Source organism: Macrotis lagotis, chromosome 3, assembly GCF_037893015.1.
Source record: "Macrotis lagotis isolate mMagLag1 chromosome 3, bilby.v1.9.chrom.fasta, whole genome shotgun sequence".
In the NCBI taxonomy this organism is placed as follows: Eukaryota; Metazoa; Chordata; class Mammalia; order Peramelemorphia; family Peramelidae; genus Macrotis; species Macrotis lagotis.
The window spans coordinates 20473524-20493471 of NC_133660.1; the positions used below are offsets into that span (position 1 = coordinate 20473524).

Here is a 19948-nt window from a genome sequence, read left to right on the forward strand (position 1 = left end):
TCCATTTGGCCAGTTCAACTTTTTAAGAAGTTCTCAGGGCAGCTAGCACAGTGGATAGAGTACCAGCCCTGGAGTCAGGAGTACCTGAGTTCAAATCCGGACTCAGACACTTACTAATGACCTAGCTGTGTGGCCTTGGGCAAGTCACTTAACCCCATTTGCCTTGCAAAAAATAAAGAAGTTCTCTTCAGTAAATTTTTGTATTTCCCATTTGGCCTATTCTGCTTTTCAAGGCGTTCTTCTCTCCATTGGATTTTAGGTCTGTTCTGGTTTATTTTGCATTTTTAACATTTTATTTGTTTTCCAATTATATACAATAGTAATATGTACCCATCATTTTTTACAAGGCTCTGAATTCTACAATTCCCCCCTTCCCTCCTCCCCCCACAGAAGGCTATCTGATAGTCTCTACATTGTTTCCATGCTATACATTGATGTAAATAGAATGTGTTATAAGAATAAACATACCCCCCCCAAGAAGATGAGTAACCTCAAGAACAGAGAGAGAGAGAGAGAGAGAGAGAGAGAAATTGTACTTCAGTCAGTGTTCAGATTTCAATGGCTCTGTCTCTGGGGTGAGTTGTATTCTTTATCATAAGTCCACTAGAAAAGTTGTTTCAATATTTTCTCCACAGTTGCTATTACTAGCTGTACCTCCACTCTATTTCTCCCCACTCTCATTTATTGGATTCTCTCTCTCCTTTCATCCTGGCCCTGTCCAAAAGTGTGTTGAATCTGAGTACCCTCTCCCTTGATCTTCCCTCTCTTCTATCACCTATTCCCCCCCTTCCCTCCCCTCATTCTCCCTTATCCTGTCCCTTTCCCCTTTCTTCTTATTTTTCTCTAGGGTAAGATAGATTTCTATACCCTATTAAATGGGTATGTTATTTCCTCTCTGAGCCATTTCTGATGAGAATGAAGGCTCACTCATTCCCCCTTGCCTTCCCCCTTTCCACTTCAATGGGGAAAAAAAAGCTTTTTCTTGACTCTTATGTGAAATTTCTTAGCTTCTTCTTCATCTCCTTTTCCTTTCTCTCAGTACTTTCCTTTATCACCCATTGACTCCATCTTTTTATTATGTTATGCCATTATATTCTGCTCCTTCTTCTGTCCTGTCTATATATGCTCCTTCAGCTCTTATATATGAGAAAGTTCATATGAGTTCATATGAGTATCATCTTCCCATGCAGGAATACAAACAGTTCACTATCATTAAGTTCCTCATAGTCCTTCTCTTCCACTCCCTCTATGGTTCCTCTGAGTCCTGTACTTGGAGATCAAACTTTCTGTTCAGTTCTGCTTGTTTCAATAGGAAAGTTTGAAAGTCCCCTGTTTCATTGAAATCCATCTTTTCCCCCGAAAGAGGATGTTCAGTTTTTCTGGGTAGTTGATTCTCGGTTGTAAACCAAGATCTTTTGCCTTCTGGAATATCCAATCCCTAGGTGCCATTAATGTAGATGCTTCCAGATCCTGTGTAATCCTGACTATGGAGCCTCAGTAGTTGAATTGTATGTTTCTGGCAGCTTTTAGAATTTTCTCTTTGATTTGGGAGTTTTGGAGTTTGGCTATAATATTCCTGGAAGTTTTTCTTTTGGGATCTCTTCCTGGAGGTGACTGGTGAATTCTCTCAGTTTCTATTTTACCTTCTGTTTCTGGGATCTCAGGGCAATTTTGCTCTATTATTTCTTGAAAAAATGAAGTCTGGGCTCTTCTCCTGATCATGGCTTTCAGATAGCCCAGTAAATTTTAAATTATTTCTTCTGGATCTGTTTTTGAGGTCAGTTGTTTTCCAATGAGACATTTCACATTTTCTTCTAAAGTTATATTTTTTCCTGATTTCTTGCAAAGTCATCAGCTTCCTTTAGTTCCACTCTGCATTTGAAGGAGTTATTTTCTTCAGAGAGCTTTTATATCTCCTTTTCCAGCTGGTCAATTCTGCTTTTTAAGGCATCCTTCTCCTCATTTGCCTTTTGTTTTGCTTTTTTCCATTAGACCTAAACTTGTTTTTCACATATTATTTTCTTCAGTATTTTTTTTGTATATCTTTCACCAAGCTTTTGATTTGGTTTTCATGATTTTTCTGCATCACTCTCATTTCTCCTCCCACTTTTCCCTCCACCTCCCTTAATTGCTTTTCAAAATCTTTTTTGAGCTCATCCATAGTCTGAGCCCATTTTGTTTCTCTTGGAGCTTTTAGATATGGAAACTTTGATTTTTGTCATCATCTGAGTATGTGTTTTGATCTTCCATGGGACTAAAGTCAGTCCAAGAAGGAACTTCCAAGGCTTTGGGGTTTTTGGGGGGGACACCCCACTGGGACCAAGGTCTTATGCTCTCTTGCCTGTGCTTTGATATGTAGATGGCCCCATACTTTCCTCTGCCCTGGGGCTATAAGGAGGAATCCAGCTATCTTAGTATGGAAGCCCAAACTGCAACCTGGGTCTGAGTGTAGGCAAACAGCAGATTCCTACCATGAGGGAGAGCAGAGAAATCTCTGCAGACTTCCCTTATTGCCTCTAGGGGTGCAGGCTGCTTTCTCCAGATTCTCGATGCAGATTCTCCATGCAGATTCTGTGGCCTGTGCTCCTCACTCCACACTCATTTTGGTGCAGCAGAGTTCTCTCCCAACCCCTTCAAGCTGTTGCCAGTGATCTCTGGGCTGTGCTGGGCTGAGCTGTGGCTGTGGCTTTTTTTCCAACCCCCTGTCCTGGTGAAATACACCTTTCCTGTGGAACTTCTAAGTTATCTTGGACTGGGAAAATGTATCACTCAGTCTTTCAGTGGGTTCTGCTCCTCTAAATTTTGACCAGAGCCATCCTTTGTTTTTTTTGGAAGTTGGGGAAAAGGAAATTGCTGCTTTTATGCTGCCATCCTGGTTACACCTCTTATTCTGTTTTTTTTTTAGTTTGTTTTCTTTTGCAAGGCAATGGGGTTAAGTGTCTTACTGAAGACCACACAGCTAGGTAATTATTAAGTGTCTGAGGCCGAATTTGAACTCAGGTACTCCTGACTCCAGGGCTGGTGCTCTATCCACTGTGCCACCTAGCCCCCCCCCACTCTGTTTTTTAAGATGTTTTTCTTCAGTATTTTTTGTGCCTCCTTTACCAAGCTTTTAATTCTTATGATTTACTTGTACCACTCTCATGTCTCCTTCCAATTTTTCCTCTACCTTGCTTATTTGATTTTTAAAATACATTTTGAACTTTTCCATGACCTGAGACCAATTCATATTTTTCTTTGAGACTTTGGATGCAGGAATTTTGATTTTGTTGTCTTCTTTTGATTGGGTGCTTTGATCTTTGTTATCACAGTAACTTTGTATGGTCAAAATTTTTTCTGTTGTTTGCTCATTTTTCCAGTCTATTTTGTAACTTTTAACTCTGTGCTAAAATGGATCTCTGCCTCCCAAGGAGGCAGTGTTCCAAGCTTCCAATTTTTTTGTCCATCTGTTGTCAGAAATGATTCTGTTCTCCTATAAGTGTTTGATTCTTCCAAGGTGATATAAGGAGACACGTGTTTACTACTCTCCTGTACTGTGCCCTAGTTTGAGAGTGACAACAAACACTCTTTTCAATCTAGAACTGTTTCCAGGGTCCTGCTCCTCTACAGCATATCTACTACATTTGTGCTACTCTTTCACTGGGACTGAAACTCAAGACTGTGATCCAGAACCAAGTGTAAACAAAGCAATGGAGTCCCATCCCTGGTGCCAACAAAGGGACCCCTGTAAATCTCCTCTGACCTCTTGTCTTATCCCCATAGCATCTATGAGCTAGGAGATCTGGAAACCACTACTGCTGTCACTGATTCAGTTACCCTAAGACCTGTTCCTGATTTTCTAGGGTTCAGCCTGGGCTGGACTATCCTACTCTCACACTCTGTTGTAATAGACTTTTTTGGGTAGATATTATATGTTGTTGAGTTGGAAAATTATTTCACCTGCCTTTTTGTGGGTTTTGTCAATTTTGAATTTGTTTAGGGTCATTAATTAAAGATAATTCGAGGAATTTGGGGGATAGCCCAATGGAGTCCCTGCTTTTTCTCCACAATCTTGGCTCTGCCCCATCAGATTTTCTATTCTCTAGAAATAAGATGGTCATTATTCTGAGTCTGGTTTCCTTTTCAATTCTTTCTGTTTAAATTACTGTAGTCATTGTGTACACTACCCCAGATTCTGTTTATTTCTCTCTCCATAAGTAGATACAAGACTGCCCATTTTCTCTGAAATCCTCATATTGGTCAATAGTCATGATGATGGAATAATTTCGCCCACATGCCTGAGACGCCATCAATGTAAGAAACAGGAATTCTGATCTTTCTGGTGACAAATTTTCAGCTGCTCTTCAACTTAACACCTTAGAGAAGGGCCTGGGGATACTTACAGGGTATTTAACTTGACTAAGGCCTTCCAGTCAGTATGTATCAGAGGAAAAATTTGAACCCAGGTAATTCTGACTCAGAGGCTGACTTGGTTTCCTTTAATCTATGCTGCCTCTCCTGGCCCAATAATTTTTTAAAAAATTTTTATTTAAGGCAATGGGGTTAAGTGACTTGCCCAAGATCACACAGCTAAGCAATTATTAAGTGTCTGAGGCCAGATTTGAATTCAGGCACTCCTGAATCCAGGGCTGGTGCTCTGTCTACTGTACCATCTAGCCTGGCCCAATAATTGTCCATTTCATTTAGCAGTGAGTTTAGTAATGCCCCAATCATTGGGCATTTACACTCACATTCCACCAAGTATTGGCTATGAATATTTTGGCACACAAGGTATCTTTCTTTCTCTTTTTGGTTTTCTTGGGGTTTTCTGATAGAATTGAGAAGATTCAAGCTCCAGAACAAAGGACTGACCATAGGCCACACAAGAAATAAAAGAGTAAAGGCAGAGGTAGGTCCTCTCCCTGTGTCCAATAGTGTTTGTCCTGCTTCTACTGTCAGCCCGATGCCTTGGTCATGGTCTTGATCATAATACCACTAAGCTTTTCCAGGGAGAAGCAATTATGGGATGTTGGCAAACCCCTGAAATCAATACCCAATCTTTGGGAAAATCCATAGTCATAAAGTGATAAGGCACTGGCTTTGTAGGTGTATTTTTTTTTAGGTTTTTGCAAGGCAAACAGGGTTAAGTGGCTTGCCCAAGGCCACATGGCTAGGTAATTATTAAGTGTCTGAGGTCAGATTTGAACCCAGGTATTCCTGACTCCAAGGCTGGTGCTCTATCCACTACGCCACCTAGCCGCCCCCGTGTAGGTGTATTTAAAAAAAAATTTGTATTTTATTTTTCCCCAATTACAGGAAAAAATAATTTTAATATTCTTTTTTCAAAATTTGAGTTTCAAATTCTTTTTCTCCCTCCCATACCCCCTTCATTGAGAAGCAAGCAAATTGGCATAGATTTTACATGTGTAGTCATGAAAAACACATATCCATCTTAGTCATGCTATGAAAGAAAACACAGAAAAAAAACCAAGAAGAAGAAAGAAAATAAAGAAAATATCTGCACCAGTTCTTTCTCTGGAGATGGACAGCATTTTTCATCATAAGTCCTTCAGAATTGTCTTGGATCATTATATTGCTGAGAATAGTCAAATTATTAATAGTATAGCATAATAAAAAAACTGCTGTTATTGTGCACAATATTTTCCTGGTTCTATTTATTTCACTTTATATCAATTCATATATAGCTTTCCAGGTTTTTCTGAGAGTATCCTATTCATCATTTCTTAAAGCACAATAGTATTTCATCATAACCATATATAACTAATGGTTCAGTCATTCCCCAGTTGTTTGACATTCCCTCAATTTCCATTTCTTTGTCACAAGAAAAATAAAAGAGCTGCTATAAATATTTTTGTTTACACATAATCTACAAATATCTATTTTTAACTATTATTATTTGGAGTATTATTAATACCACAAACCTAGCAGTGGTATTGCTAGATCAAATGTTATGCATGTGATTTTATTCTTTTTAAAACATTTTTATTTGTAGTTCTGAATTTTTTCCTTCTTTCCTCCTCATTCAGGTCTCTGAATTGAAATTTGAGGGATAATAGGTGTGGCATTTTACAGAATAATTTGCAGTACAGATATGAAATTATCAATCCTACTGAAAAGTTTTCCACCTTATGACCTTTGGTTATACTTCTTACAATAGACATAGCATAACTTTCATATGCTAAGTGAACATAGAGGACAGTGTCTGGGTTTATGATGCCATTGTTACAAGGACCTCCCAGGAGAGGGAAAACCTTCTACCAATGCAGGTTGCCATCTTCTGGTGGTGGAGTTGTCTGAAGCATTCAGATCTTATCAGAGACATGATTTTTACACAGTTCTTTCAAGAATGGAGTTTTCTCCATTTTGCCATTCTGCATTTTTAGAGGTTAAAAAAACATGAGAAAGCATTCAATATATGAAGGATTGTCTTTGGGGTAATTCAGTTTATGAGACTATGAAATATTCTGTAAGTTAGGCAAAAGAATTCTTTAGAAGTTGTCATTCTAAGAGGAATTTCTCTTATAGAATGCATGGTTGATCCATTTCACTCCATTGATTTTGTTTAAGAAGAAAAAAGTTGCTACTACATGAAAATTAAATATTGAATTTCAATTTTAAATTCATATCAAAATCTTGATGAATCCAGTACTAGAATTATGACTGACAAAGAAAGCACATGTCTACAATGATTTTTATTCTTGCAATCTTTGCAATGGACTGCTTCATCATTTATAGCTAAAAAAAGTTTCCTGTCTCTAGGCCTTTGTACAGGCTATTCTCCATGACTTGGAATGCACTCTGTCCTCATTTCAGCCTCTTAGAGCTCTGAGCTTCTTCAAACACTGACCTCAGGCCAGTTCCTACATGAAGCCACTATTGAATCCTCTAGACCAGGGCTTCTCCTATTTTCTTTTTCTCCCAGCACAGTATTAATAATAAAAATAATGATAAATAATATTTATATAGTACTTACTATATACAAGCAATATACAATTTAAAATTTTTACTTCATTTGATCCTCAAAACAATTCTGTTGAAGTAAGTGCCATTATTATTTCAATTTTATAAAAGAGGAAACTGAGGCAAACAGAGATGAAGTGGCTTCTAGTAAGTGTCTGAGGCTAAATTTGAACTCCGGTCTTCTGGACTCTAGGTTGGGAACTTTGTGCACTCCACACATCACCTAAGTGCCCCCCTGATTATTCTCCACTTGAAAAATATCAGTATGCTATGCAAGATGTGAGCCCATGCATTTAATTACCATATTATTCAAAATACTCAGTAGAAAATAATAGCAGCTATCTGGGCATATCTTTTGAGACCCACTGGTATAATTGTGAGTGTTCTTTCTGTATTTCAATTAATTTACTGGTATAAAGGTACTATCCTTCCTTCCCCTAAACTCAATGGAAGGAAAATTGATTGAAGGCAGCTTGTCTTTATTGTGCCTTGTATATACACAGTGCTTAACAAATATTTTTTTGAATGTAACTAAAATTGAAATTCCCCAAACCAAAGTGAAGCCATGAATACAAACTCTGGGAGAGCCATCTGATCAGTATCCCAGTATTGTCCATCCATCTGTAACATCCTCTTTTTCCAATCATAGGTCTCATCATTGTGCATGAATCAGTGCTTATTACTCACCCTATGACTCCCTCCCTCCCTTGCCTATGGGTTACCCATCACTTGCATTCTTCTAAGATTATGGTGTAACATGATTCGCATCCACATTGGAGAATAATGTAGCTAACCATCTGGATTTTAGTGTTTGGAAGAAGCTTGGGCTCTTCCAAAACAGTATTGTCCTTGAAACCATCTTTAAAGACCTTCAATACCCTCATTCAGTTTTATCTTGATACACAAAGATTGTTATTGCTTTCCCATTTGAAGCCATAGAGAACAATGGACAACATTCTTTTTTTTTAGGGCTTTTTTGCAAGGCAAATGGGGTTAAGTGGCTTGCCCAAGGCCACACAGCTAGGTAATTACTAAGTGTCTGAGACCTGATTTGAACTCAGCTACTCCTGACTTGAGGGCTGGTGCTTTATCCACTGCACCACCTAGCCACCTGACAACATTCTTGATCTGGAGTTAGGAACTGGGGTCTTTAAGCAAGTCATTTCTTCTGAACAGGTTTCAGTTTCTTCATCTGTAAAATAAAGGGATAACATTAGATCACCTCTCCTTACTTTCATCTCCAAATCACCAGGATCTTCCCTCTCTGGATTTAATGCTGTATTCTTCTTTTGCCTCTCTAGTATGTCTCTAGAGGATGATACAGTAGACTTGAAGTTAGAACATGTGGGTTCTTGGTCTGGTTTGACCTTTAGTTGCTGACCTTCTTAGCTCCCATGGGCTCAATTATCATATCTAATAAGAGTATGATCCCTATACCTAAACATCCCCCCCTAGGGTCTCTCCAGGACACCAGTCCTGCCTCTGCATAATTGGCTTTTTAATGTGAATATTTCATAGGTTTCTTTAACCCATATGTCAAAATTTGAACTGATTTTCTCCTTCATCTACCCCAAAGTTTCTTAGTACACTTGAGAGCTGTCAACCATGTTCTCCATCTTGGTGCCATCCTTCTAGCCCATTCTCTTATCCATAGGCAATCAGCTGGTTCTGTTTATCCTACTCTTACAATATCTCTCCCATCCATTCCCTTTACTCTTTAGTCAATGATCAGAAGCAAAGTTCATCGCCTCACCTAAACAGCCTCCTAATTTGACAACCCTTTCTAGAGCCTCTCCTCTTCATAATCCAACCTCTACAGAGAGTGATTTTCTCGAAGCACAAATCTGACCATGTCTCATCCATACTCAATAAGCTCCAGTGGCTCCCTACCACCTTTAGGATTGCTTCCTTTTCTACTGTCATCTTTTTTTCTTTACTTAAAGATTTTATTTATTTTGAGTTTTAAAATTTTCCCCCTAATCTTACTCCCCCCCCCAGAAGGCAATTTGTCAGTCTTTACATTGTTTCCATGGTATACATTGATCCAAATTGAATGTGATGAGAGAGAAATCATGTCCTTAAGGGAGAAACATAAAATATAGGACACAACCAGATCAGACAATAAGATATCAGGTTTTTTCTAAATTAAAGGTAATAGTCCTTGGTCTTTGTTCAAACTCCACAGTTCTTTCTCTGGATACAGATGGTATTCTCCATTGCAGACAGCCCCAAATGGTTCCTGATCATTGCACTGATGGAATGAGCAAGTCCATCAAGGTTGATCATTGCCCCCATGTTGTTGTTAAGATGTACAGTGTTTTGATGGTTCTGCTCATCTCACTCAGCATCAGGTCATGCAAATCCCTCCAGGCTTCCCTGAATTCCCATCCCTCCTGGTTTGTTTCTAATAGAACAATAGTGTTCCATGGCATACATATAACACACTTTGAGATTTCCAATTCTTTGCCAGCACAAACAGGGCTGCTATGAACATTTTCATATAAGTGATGTTTTTACAATTTTTCATCATCTCTTGAGGGTATAGATCCAGTAGTGGTATCAAAGGGTATGCACATTTTTGTTGCCCTTTGGGCATAGTTCCAAATTGCTCTCCAGAAAGGTTGGATGAGTTCACAGCTCCACCAACAATATAATAGTGTCCCAGATTTCCCACAACCCTTCCAACAATGTTCATTATACTTTCTGGTTCTCCTGTCATCTTAAGACCTTATAACTCGGGGTGGCTAGGTGGCACAGTGGATAAAGCACAGGCCCTGGAGTCAGGAGTACCTGGGTTCAAATTCAGTCTCAGACACTTAATAATTACCTAGCTGTGTGGCCTTGGGCAAGCCACTTAATCCCATTTGCCTTGCAAAAAAACCTTATAACTCAAAACTCATTATTTTATTCACATTGGTCCAGCTAACCTGGCCTTCCCACTCTTCCTCACATGGCACTCTATTTCTTCTCTCCTTCTTGTGACTTTGTATAGCTTCCCCCAGAAATTCATCCCCTTGTCACTCCTGTCTTTCAGAATCTCTGGCTTCCTTCAAAGCTCAAGTCAAGACCCCTCTCTCCATTTTTGTTTCTTCCCAGATGCTATTGTTCTCCCCCCTTAAAAAATATATTTTGTATATACTTATAAAAGAACATATTGTCTCCCCAGCTCCCAGAACACAGGGGACATTGCATCTTTGTATTTGCAGTACCCTTGAATATCAGGTACATGGTAGATCCTTCATAATAAGTGTTGGTTAATTGTCATTTTGGCCAAGCACATCCATCTCTGTTTTTCCAGAATGGGATTATAGTACTGGTAGACCTCACACAGCTTATTTTTTTCAGTTGAGGTTCAAATTTTGATTATATTAAGTTGTTATGGGTGTTGGTAGGCCATCTCTCTTCAAAAATTTTCCCTCCTTATTTAAAGACCTTTGTGAATTCCCAGTCAGGATTCTCAGACCTGAAATGGTTCTTCAAGGCCACTTAGTCTGTTCTAATACTAGATAAGAATCTTTCTTCCATTATCTCTGACAAATGGTCATCATCTGGCCTCTTTTCTCTCCATCATCTGATGGGGAGCTCCCTACCTTCCCCAGAAGTGAATTCTACTTTGAAGTATAAAGAAGTTTTTGTGGAAATGTTTGCTTTCTGCATCCAAGCCTACAATTGCACCACTGCAATTTCTTTCATTCTTTTCAGATAAAAGCTTCATGTAATTTGGGGATGTGACCTCTAACCCCAAACCAGTACTGCTAAGAGTGGTTATTAAACCAAGTTCTGAAAGCTAAAATAACTCTTTAGCTAATAACCCAGATCTGAAAGAAAACCACACATAGTTGAGTACTTAAATATGAATTTTTTTTATATTGTGCTGCTTGGATATGCCTAGATCTTTCCTTCTTACAATTCTTCCTCTGTGAATGTGGCAGAAGGCCATCTCCCACCCATCTTGGAGAGAATTGGACTCTGGGTAACACATGGAGTGTATAAGCCCCAAAGCTTAGTTCCATTGTCTCAGCTCAGAACAAGGGACTGTGGGGCTGGCAGGGGCCCCCTCCCTGTTGTAGGCTGTTTCCTGCTTGCGAAGCAGTGGCCCCTTCTGGGAGAGCTCAAGTATTTCAGCCAATATCCAGGATTTAGTTTAACATTCCTGTCTCTGTGGAATATTCAAATGCTCATTCTCCAGTCAGATTCGTAAAATAGACATCTTCCTTTCTCTGCCTTTTTCTGTCTTTATGACCCAGTGAAATTCATATTCAATGTCAGCTGGAAAGATGTCAGAGGAAATTTGGATGTCAAGTCTTTTTAATTTAATACTGCCAAATAAAGGCAACACTGCAGAGAGGGCTTAACCAGGAGAAACTTACCCACTGGGGCTTTATCTTTATTAAGTATCCAAATTGTACTTGAAAAAACAATTTAGTCTTACATGATGGGACTTAATTCTGACCCTCATCCCCTTTTTTCTGTAGCCAGGAGATCCTACAAAATATTTATGATCCTCAAAAAAAAGTTCACAAGATTGTTCTATCTTTGCATACATAGGTGATGATTCAATTACTGTTGACAGAAGAGGCTAGGAAATGAGGAACACCTACTTTGTAAAGGAGAGGAAGTAGACTCAATTTTGGTTTTCTTGTATTCTTTAATATAAGTGGATCTTATAAGACCTCCAAGTGTGAATGTGGCAGAAAAGTACCTCCCTCCCCAAACTCCGAGTGAACTAAGATTCTGGGGATCTGTCAAGTTTGTATTCCTCCACAATCAAGTGTGGATTTTTTTTATTCTCTAGTCCATTCTAGTAATTTCTCAGAATGCCCACCCGCATAATAACCCATCCCAGATAGGGATGATGTTTATTGGTGTGTCTTCTTTCCCCACTTAAATCCAGATTAGGCATGGGTTGCCTAATGATGGACTGGCAGTATATCCAAGTCTTTTGGGACTTGGGAGATGTTCCTGCATCTCACCCACCTCACTGTTCCTCAAATGTCCCCACCTGGGAAGAGCAAGAAAAAGAAAAGAACGTGCACACTGAATTGCATCTGGAGTCAGAAGATTCTGTAAACCCAGGTTTTAGGGAGCTCAGAAAGGAGTAGGGTATAGTGGAGGGCTTCTCAGCTCTCACTACACACAGTCCCTCTGTCGGCCGTTCACCTATAGAAGACATGACTTGGAAAGGAGAAAAAAAGTATCAACGCTTTCTCCTGAGCAAAGGGTTCACCTTCTTTCAGTCTCATTAGTCCTTCATAGAAGCATTCAGAAAAGAGACCGTAGTCAGGCTGTTGGGTGGTCCCAGGGGACAGCTCCCCGGCAGTCAGTCACATGCTTTCAGTATTTCCTAGGGGTGTCTCGGGTTTGAAGACCAGTGGGAGAATAGCGCGCCTTCCGAGCTTTCCAAAGATCTAGCCACCACCATTGTGTTAAGGAGCAGGGAGCGGTTCCTGAGCCCCCGTCAGGGGCTAGCCTCGTCCTAGCTCCGAGTGGAGCCGCTCACCTTTCCCCAGCATTTCCCGGGCCTGCCACTTTCACTGTGGGCCTCAGGTGAGAAAGGAAGGAATGAGTGTCCGCCCAACCCCAACCGGAGACAGGAAGGAAAGGGACTTGCCTTGCTTCACAATTCCCCCACTCCCCCCCCCCGGCTCTTACCTGGCGCCAGGGAAAGCATTTTCAGGCCCCCTCCAGCGGCGCCCCCCGAGGCGTAGGCCCCACAGGGGGGCGCCCAGAGAGCAGGTAGAGACAGGGAGGAAAGTTAGAGACAGCAGCAGAAACAGAAGAGGGGAGAGAAGAGACCCAGGGAGAGAGAGAAAGAGTGGGAAGAGAGCCCCGGGATTCTGGTCTCCCTTTTCCTGGGGCCGCTGAGCTGCGCTTTCTCCCTCCTGAGCTCCCTAGGGGGGCGGTGGGATGTGGGTAACTCCGGCGGCCTTCCCGGAGTCCCACCCTTGGGAGCTGCCACTCACTGCGAACGAACTGGTGCCTCCCCTCTCTGGGCCTCAGTCTCCCCCTCTGTCGAATGAGGGGGATCCTTGGGCTAGGTGGCCTCCCAGGTCCCCAGCAGCTGTAAAGTTTCGGATTACAGCGGCAGCGGCCAATCGCAGCCCCCCGAGCCAGCCTCCCTTCCCGGCGCGGCGTGGACGCTGTCCCGGCAGCCGCCTAGAGGAGGCTCCTCGGAACGGCGGGCCTGGCGGCTGGCCGCTCTCCTTGCCTCGGTAGCCGGACCCCGAGCCCCTAGGTGCGAGCACGGCGCCCCGGTGGTTCCCGAGGGCTGGAGAGCCCGGCCGCGCCGCCTGGGCGGTTCCGGGCCCGGGCGGGGGGGGGGGGGGGGGGGGCGGGGCGCGGAGGGGGAGGGGCAGGGGAAGGGGAGGGGAGGGGAGGCGAGGCGTGTCGTCCAACCTGCTGGCGAGAGGTGGGAGGCTGGCGGGGCAATGAAAAGGGCAGGCGAGGAGTTCCCCCCAAACTTTCCGCAACTCCTGGACTCTGGGCTCCCAGGCCGGCGGGCAGAGCAGCACAGAGCAGCGCCGAGCAGTAGAGGCAGCAGTAGCGTCAGCGGCAGCGGCGGTGGTAGAGGCAGCAGTAGCGTCAGCGGCGACTCAGCCAGCAGCATGGGCCTGGCCAGAGAGTAAGCCGAGCGTCTCCGGGCTGTTTGGCCGCTGGTCCTTCTGCCGCCTCCTCCTGCTCCTCCTCCTCCTCTTCGTCGTAGTCGCCGGCGTTGTCGCTGTCGCAGTCCGCCTTCCTTCTCGCGAACTCCCGGTTCGGTGTAGACGCGCGAGGGCTGCGAGTGTGGGCAAGGGAGAGCTCCAGGGCACGCCGGCCAGGTGATCCCCCCTCCCCCGCAGCACCCTCTCGGTCTCTGGCTCCGTCTGACTTGTCCCTCCTCTCGGTGCCCCGAGATCACTCCTCGGAGACCCCAGTAAGGACCCTCGGAGCTCGCTGCGCATCTCCAGTCGGCAACTTTGGTCAGGGCGCCCGCGGGGCCACAAAGTTGCTGCGCGCTTGCCGGGAAGAAACGCCAGAATAGCTAGGGATCTCCAAGCGCCCACCGCCGCGATGTCCGAGAAGAAGGACGGCAAGGCCAGGGGGAAAGGCAAGAAGAAGGACCGAGGCTCGGGCCAGAAGCCAGTGCTCCCGGAGGGCGGTGAGTGCCGACCCCAGAGCCAGACGCCCCCTCTCTGCTGGCCTCTTTCCTTTCCTCTCCTCCCTTCTCTCTTTTTCTCTTTGCTCCCCTGGGGTCCCATCTTGCCTTCCCCAGAGAGGCCAGTCCCTTCAAGACTCGCCGGCAGCTGCATCTTGGAGAAGCAGCGCATCCTCAACCCCGGAGCTGTCCCCATCTCCTTCATCCTGCCGCCGGGGTGGGCGTGGGGCAGGGCCCCACATAGGGGGCCCCGGCCCGACCTCGCCCTTACCTGACTACCCTCGGTCTCCCCAGCTCAAGATATGAGCAAGGAGAGCCTGAAGTGACCCCCCCCCCCCCCGTGCGAGTCCATTTTCCGGGTTTGGAAACTGAGGCTCAGGGAAGCCGAGCACATAGTAAGGCCCCCAAACTTAGGTTCGGTCTCTGCGTTGCTCTCTTCTGGGTTGTAGTCACCCCCTCTTTGCATGCAACATCTTCTCTTAAACAATTTCTATTGGACCCCAAGTCCTGCAATAGGACCTCCGGGGATACCGAGGGAAGAGTGTGGAGGAGATGGTGAAACGCATTGGACGGGAGCCGGCTGCCACCTAGTGGAGCCAGCCGGAAGAGATTGCTCAGAGTCAGATGAGTTTTGGGATGAATGGGAGTAGGACTGACTCTCAGCAGGGTGTGGGGGATAGGTCTGGTTTGGGAAAAGCCCAAAGTGACTTGGTACTGGCTCTGGGGCGCAGAGGGTCTCTTGGAGATGTGTCTTCCACTTTGGAGTCGCAGCCTAGAATTCCTCCCAGTCAGACCAGTAGCCCCCATCAAACCTCTCAAATAAAGGTCTCCAGTTCTCCAAGCTTGGTGGAGTCTCCTCTTGAAATCCAGACAGATGCGCTCCCCTCAGCCCCACCAGGCTGCACGACTCTGACTTCCCTTTTTCAGGTGCCCGGCTGCCTCTTTGGATGAGGACATTTCCTCCTACTGTTTGAGGGATTGGAAATGAAGCCCCAGGGTCTTCCTTTGAGCCCCCTCTTGATGCCTCTGTGTTGGGGTCCACTTCCAGAGAGAGTCACTCTCCCTTCTGTCAGCCAACCCCTATCTAAAAATACTTTGGGCATTCTTCGTAGAAGAATATTTCCCAATAAACTTGGGAAAAATGAATGAGTGAAACTTAGGCTTAAAAAATGTTTTTGGATGGATAGTTCTCTCGTGGTCCAAATGGTGGTTGTGGTTTTGTGTCGTGTTTCAGTCTTGTCTGCCAATTCCCCATATCATTTTTATTTTTCTTGGCAAAGATATTGGAGGAGGAGGGCTTGCCGTATCCACCAGCTCATTTTACAGATGAGGAAAACTGAGGCAAACTTAGTAACATTTATTAAAGAATTAGCTAGGTTCTGGAGGAAATGACTTGAATATGACAGGGATCTTGGCATCCTGTAGTTCATCCTTTACTAGTAAGAGACAGACCCCTGAGGAAGAGAACTATGCTATTTGTAGGGAGTGGCTCAGGGCTAGACCTGTAATTTCATCAGAATGGAGCAACCTGTTTGGAATTTCCCTCTACTCATGAAGACCATAAATTTCTCTGTAATTTGAAGTCTTGGTTGCCAGGACTCATTCAGTTGAAATGACTTATTTAGGGTCATACAGCTAGTATCTATCAAACAGTTTTGAAACCAGGTCTTCCTGACTCCCTGGGCAGGTGATGTCATTCCATCTCCTAATGTACAGTATCATTTGATCTGTGCCTCAAATAATAGCTACCATTTGCATAGCATTTTAAGGTTTGCAAACAAACTGCATTACAAAAGTTTTCCAATTGATCCTGAACTCCACTGGAGAAGTAGGTGTTTTGATTCATTTCTATTTTACTGATGAGTGTATGGAGTCTTTGTGATTTTTCCTGGGTCTTACAGCCAGTAATTGTCTGAGACTTCATTTGAATTTACATCAAAGACATTTAAAAGTTAATACTAGGTGAGGTCTGGAGTGGGGAGAAAGTTCTGCCTTTCAGAAACCTGGAATGGTTGGGTGGGGCCAGATTGTTGAGGATCTTGAAGGCCAAAAAGACAAGTGATTGAAATTTTACTGTGTATCCAGAGGACTGAAGATTTTGAAAACAGTGATGTCCCTGGCTCTGTGGGCATGCAAAATGACCTTAGCAAGGGCTAAATGGGAGGGCAGCAAGAGTGGGGATGACAGCTGGTATTCCATTTTATTTATTTGGGAAATGATGGCCACGATTCCATGCTCCCATAACCATCAGGAGACAAGGCTATTATAAATTCATAGGAATTAAAGGGGGAAAGCATTTATTAACCACCTAATGTATACAGGATAACAACAAAACACTACTATTTGCTCCTTTTACAGAAGTGGGAATTGAGGCCCAAAGAGAGTTAAAGTTATTTGTCCTATTATAAAGCTACAAAGAGAAGGAATTCAAATAGCAAAACCAGTGGGCAAGAAGAGAAGCCAATGTGGTGTCTTCTTTGCCTATATTTATTCTATCTCCAAGTAGCATGCCCTGACCTTCCCCTGGTAGGGGGTACTAATGGTGCTTGGTGAGGTTAACTCCTGACAAAGCTCTATTGGGTCCAATTCAAGCTCCATAGAATGTATCAGATAGGTTGGGTGCTTCTAGCAAGCTCTATCTCAGTGGTCATTATCCTTAGACAGGGAAACAGAAATTTCTATGTCTATGCCCATCATCTTAGCTTGCTTGCCTGGCACATCTCTTGATCTGTTTCTTTCATAGTCACCCTATGGTAGATCTGGGATCATTTTCATTTTATATATGATATGAAGGGCCTGAGGTCCAGTGAAATGATTTGTCCAAGGTCATACTGTGAGTTAAAAGCAGAACTGAGACACCAACTCAAGTTTGCCGGTTCCTTTCCTGGGACTCTTTTATATTCTGACTCCCAGTGAACTGTCAGTAAACATCATTGCTTCTAAAGGGGAAATGATGTTCCTATTTCATGCAAATACTCTTTGGAGTCCTTAGGCAGTTCATTATCCTCCTGTCCCTTGAGCATTCCCAGAACTGTCTTTCTCTCTCCACTTTCTCACTCAGCAAGTTCATCCGCTCTTCCAGGGTTATCTCCACCTTCCCAACCTAGCCTGCCATAGCTAGCTTTTAACCTGCTAACTCACAGGCTACTAGGAGAAAGACACTGAGGAAGTGGGAATTATTCCAATTTTATCTCAGGTTTATTACCATCCATCCCATCTCTCCTTCCTGACTTGTAAGCTCCTTTCTTAAGAGTCTGCATAATTTTTCATCTTTAAATTCCCAACAAATGCCCCCTGACAAATAGGTGCATAATACTAATGAATTAAGGTTCAAAGTGACTATAGGAAACTGAGCTGGGGAGTGAGATGGTCTGTAATAGAATCTTGTCTATTTTACTTGTTGCTCATGTGACTTGGGGATCTCAAAGATTTAAATTTTTGGTTTTTATATCAGCTATTTTTAATCCCCTAGTTTAATAGGCAAGGTAACTCAGTACTACATGAAAGAAGTTATTTGCCTAAGATCTCCAGCTCATAGTCAGGAATTGAACCCAGATCTTTGTAACTTCTGACCTAAAATTTCATATCTGAATCTGGTGCTTCAGCTATAAGACTTAAGGGGTCTCTAGGATTCCATCCACATCCAAACCTATGGCTTTGCAATATGATGATGTTTACTTACTTCTTATGCCTGAATTATAGTTATAATTTGATCCCTAAACACTGACACACTCCCCCTCCACCAGACTCCCCTCCTCACATACCTTCTAAGAGCCCCTGAAATGGGACCAGCAAACCTGACTACTGTCCTTGAATGCTACAGTGATGTTTCCAAACTCCAGAGTAAGGAAGAGCCCTGCTGTGCATTGGATCTGACCAAGGTCATGATTATGGCCATACCCACATCTGTTAAAAAGAGGGAAGTTTCCATTTAATTTCTATGTTGGCTAAGAGAGTCAATGGTAGCTACTTCTTAGATGATGAATTTCTGTTCTAGCACCTAAACTCTGTTTAGCCTACAGATTTGGGGGATCAGTATCACTTCTTTGATCAAGGGTTCTAATAGATCCCAAACAATAATCACTGATGCTTGGACTCACCTTCAGAAGCAATCTTGGCCTACATTCTTCTGTCAGGGCTCTGGACCATCCTGGACCACCTGGATACTGGGGCCCTCTTCAGAAGTTCCAATCTCTTGAGTAATTTGGGCAGCTCCACTCTTAGTGAGAAACCCAACCCCCCCAGTCGAGGCTATCAAGCAAGGAAGAACTCTCCTAATATTACAGACACAATTCCTCTAATACTTGGACGTTTGGTTGCTGTGGTTTCCCCTCAGCAATATTTGTTTGGTTTTGTAAACAGCTTAAGCTTAGACTGGGTTAACTTTATCAAGTCTAACTCTAGAACAATTGTGTCCATAACCTATCCAAACATTTGTAAGTACAAGGGGTGGAAAAAATGAGAAATTCAGACTTCCAAGTGGATAGGACTTGACCGAATGCCCTCCCTATGACATCACTTACCTGATTTCTTCCTTAGCATGAATAGCAAGAACCAAGCATGTGAGGGCACCCAATGGGGTGGATAAAGCAGGACAATGTGACAGAAACTTAAGTGGAAAGAAGTGTTGGTGGGGGCAGGGGCATTCTGCTTTATTCTAAAATTAAAAAATCTTGATCTCCTTTATCTTTCTCTCTGCTAAGTAAAGTAAAAGAAATAAGAGCTTACTGTAATGGCTTTATTGATAGAATAAAATGACCTATTTAGCAACATAGGTCATCCAAATACAGTTCTTCCATTTTAAAGATGAGAAAACTGAGACCCTAGGGATACAAGTCACACATTCTTAAGGGGTTATCTCAGAAGCTAGACTTAGGTTTTGAAGTACACAAATAAGATTGAGAATCTTAAGTGTTCTCACTTAGTCCCTATGGAATTCTTGATTAAGTTATTTTCTTTTAAGTTTCCTTATCTGTAAAATGAATGCATAAGAATAGATAACTTTTACTTAGAGGTTATTTCCAACTCTATTTGTACTAAGTTTTTTTAAGTTATTGTATTATTATTATTATTGTTGCACCTAACTGTCTCTGTAGGAATTCTGCTATCTGTTGTTACCAAGGCAAAATTGAATTGGAATTTGAGAGCTGGAAGGGGCTTTCAAGACTTTGTCACCTCAGCTTACAAATGGGGATAATGAGGATGAGATGCAATGACATAAAGTGACTTAATGGCAGAGCATGGGTCAGAATATGCAAGTTCCTTAACTTCTCTAGTCCTCATTTCTCTCATTTGTAAAGCAGGATGGTAATCTTCCAATGTCCTTTCCAGTTTTCACTTTATGATGGCAGAAAGGCAAAGTCACCAGAAAGCTGGTGACATAGCAAGGGCCAGGGCTGACGGATGGATAGCCAGAGTGCTCCATTGGGAGATTCCATGACATTGTCTGGAGAGAGTGAAGAAAATCTTCAGTATGTGGATTTCATGTGCTATACTTTGGGGAGGATGTGGGTGAGCTGTATGTTGACACTTAGATGAAAAGTTGTGATTAGAGGGTTCTCCAAAATTGGGAAGATCTCAGAATCATTGGAATATGTGTAATAGGGGCATGGCCAATTGCATCTGCCAACCAGAGTCTTCCCTTTGAGACTCAATTGCTTTCAGCACCCCTACATCATGGAAATTGCCATCAAACTTTCCCTTATTAACAATTCCCTGTCTACTTCCACAATAATTAAGTCAGCAACATACTTATGAAGATCTGTGTTGAACTTTGTTCAAATAACAAAAGTCAAGCGAGGCTCAGCATAACTTTATCTTGGGCAGAAATCTCTTGAGGTTCATAAGTTATGA

At 42.9% G+C, this 19948-nt stretch overlaps 1 protein-coding gene across 6 annotated transcripts in view; it reads left to right on the forward strand.

The window, feature by feature from the left end:
* Nucleotides 1–19948, forward strand: part of NRG1 (neuregulin 1) — an 887736-nt gene that overhangs the window by 669027 nt on the left and 198761 nt on the right. For 5 of the 6 annotated variants that reach the window (XM_074228297.1, XM_074228298.1, XM_074228295.1 and 2 more), the window contains exon 1: nt 13734–14098. The exons of the other annotated variant lie outside the window; for it this stretch is intronic. In XM_074228297.1, the coding sequence (XP_074084398.1) occupies nt 14011–14098 (88 nt within the window). In that variant the 5' untranslated portion in view covers nt 13734–14010. Of the gene's footprint in view, nt 1–13733; nt 14099–19948 lie in introns of those variants that run through there. 6 annotated transcript variants of the gene reach the window in all.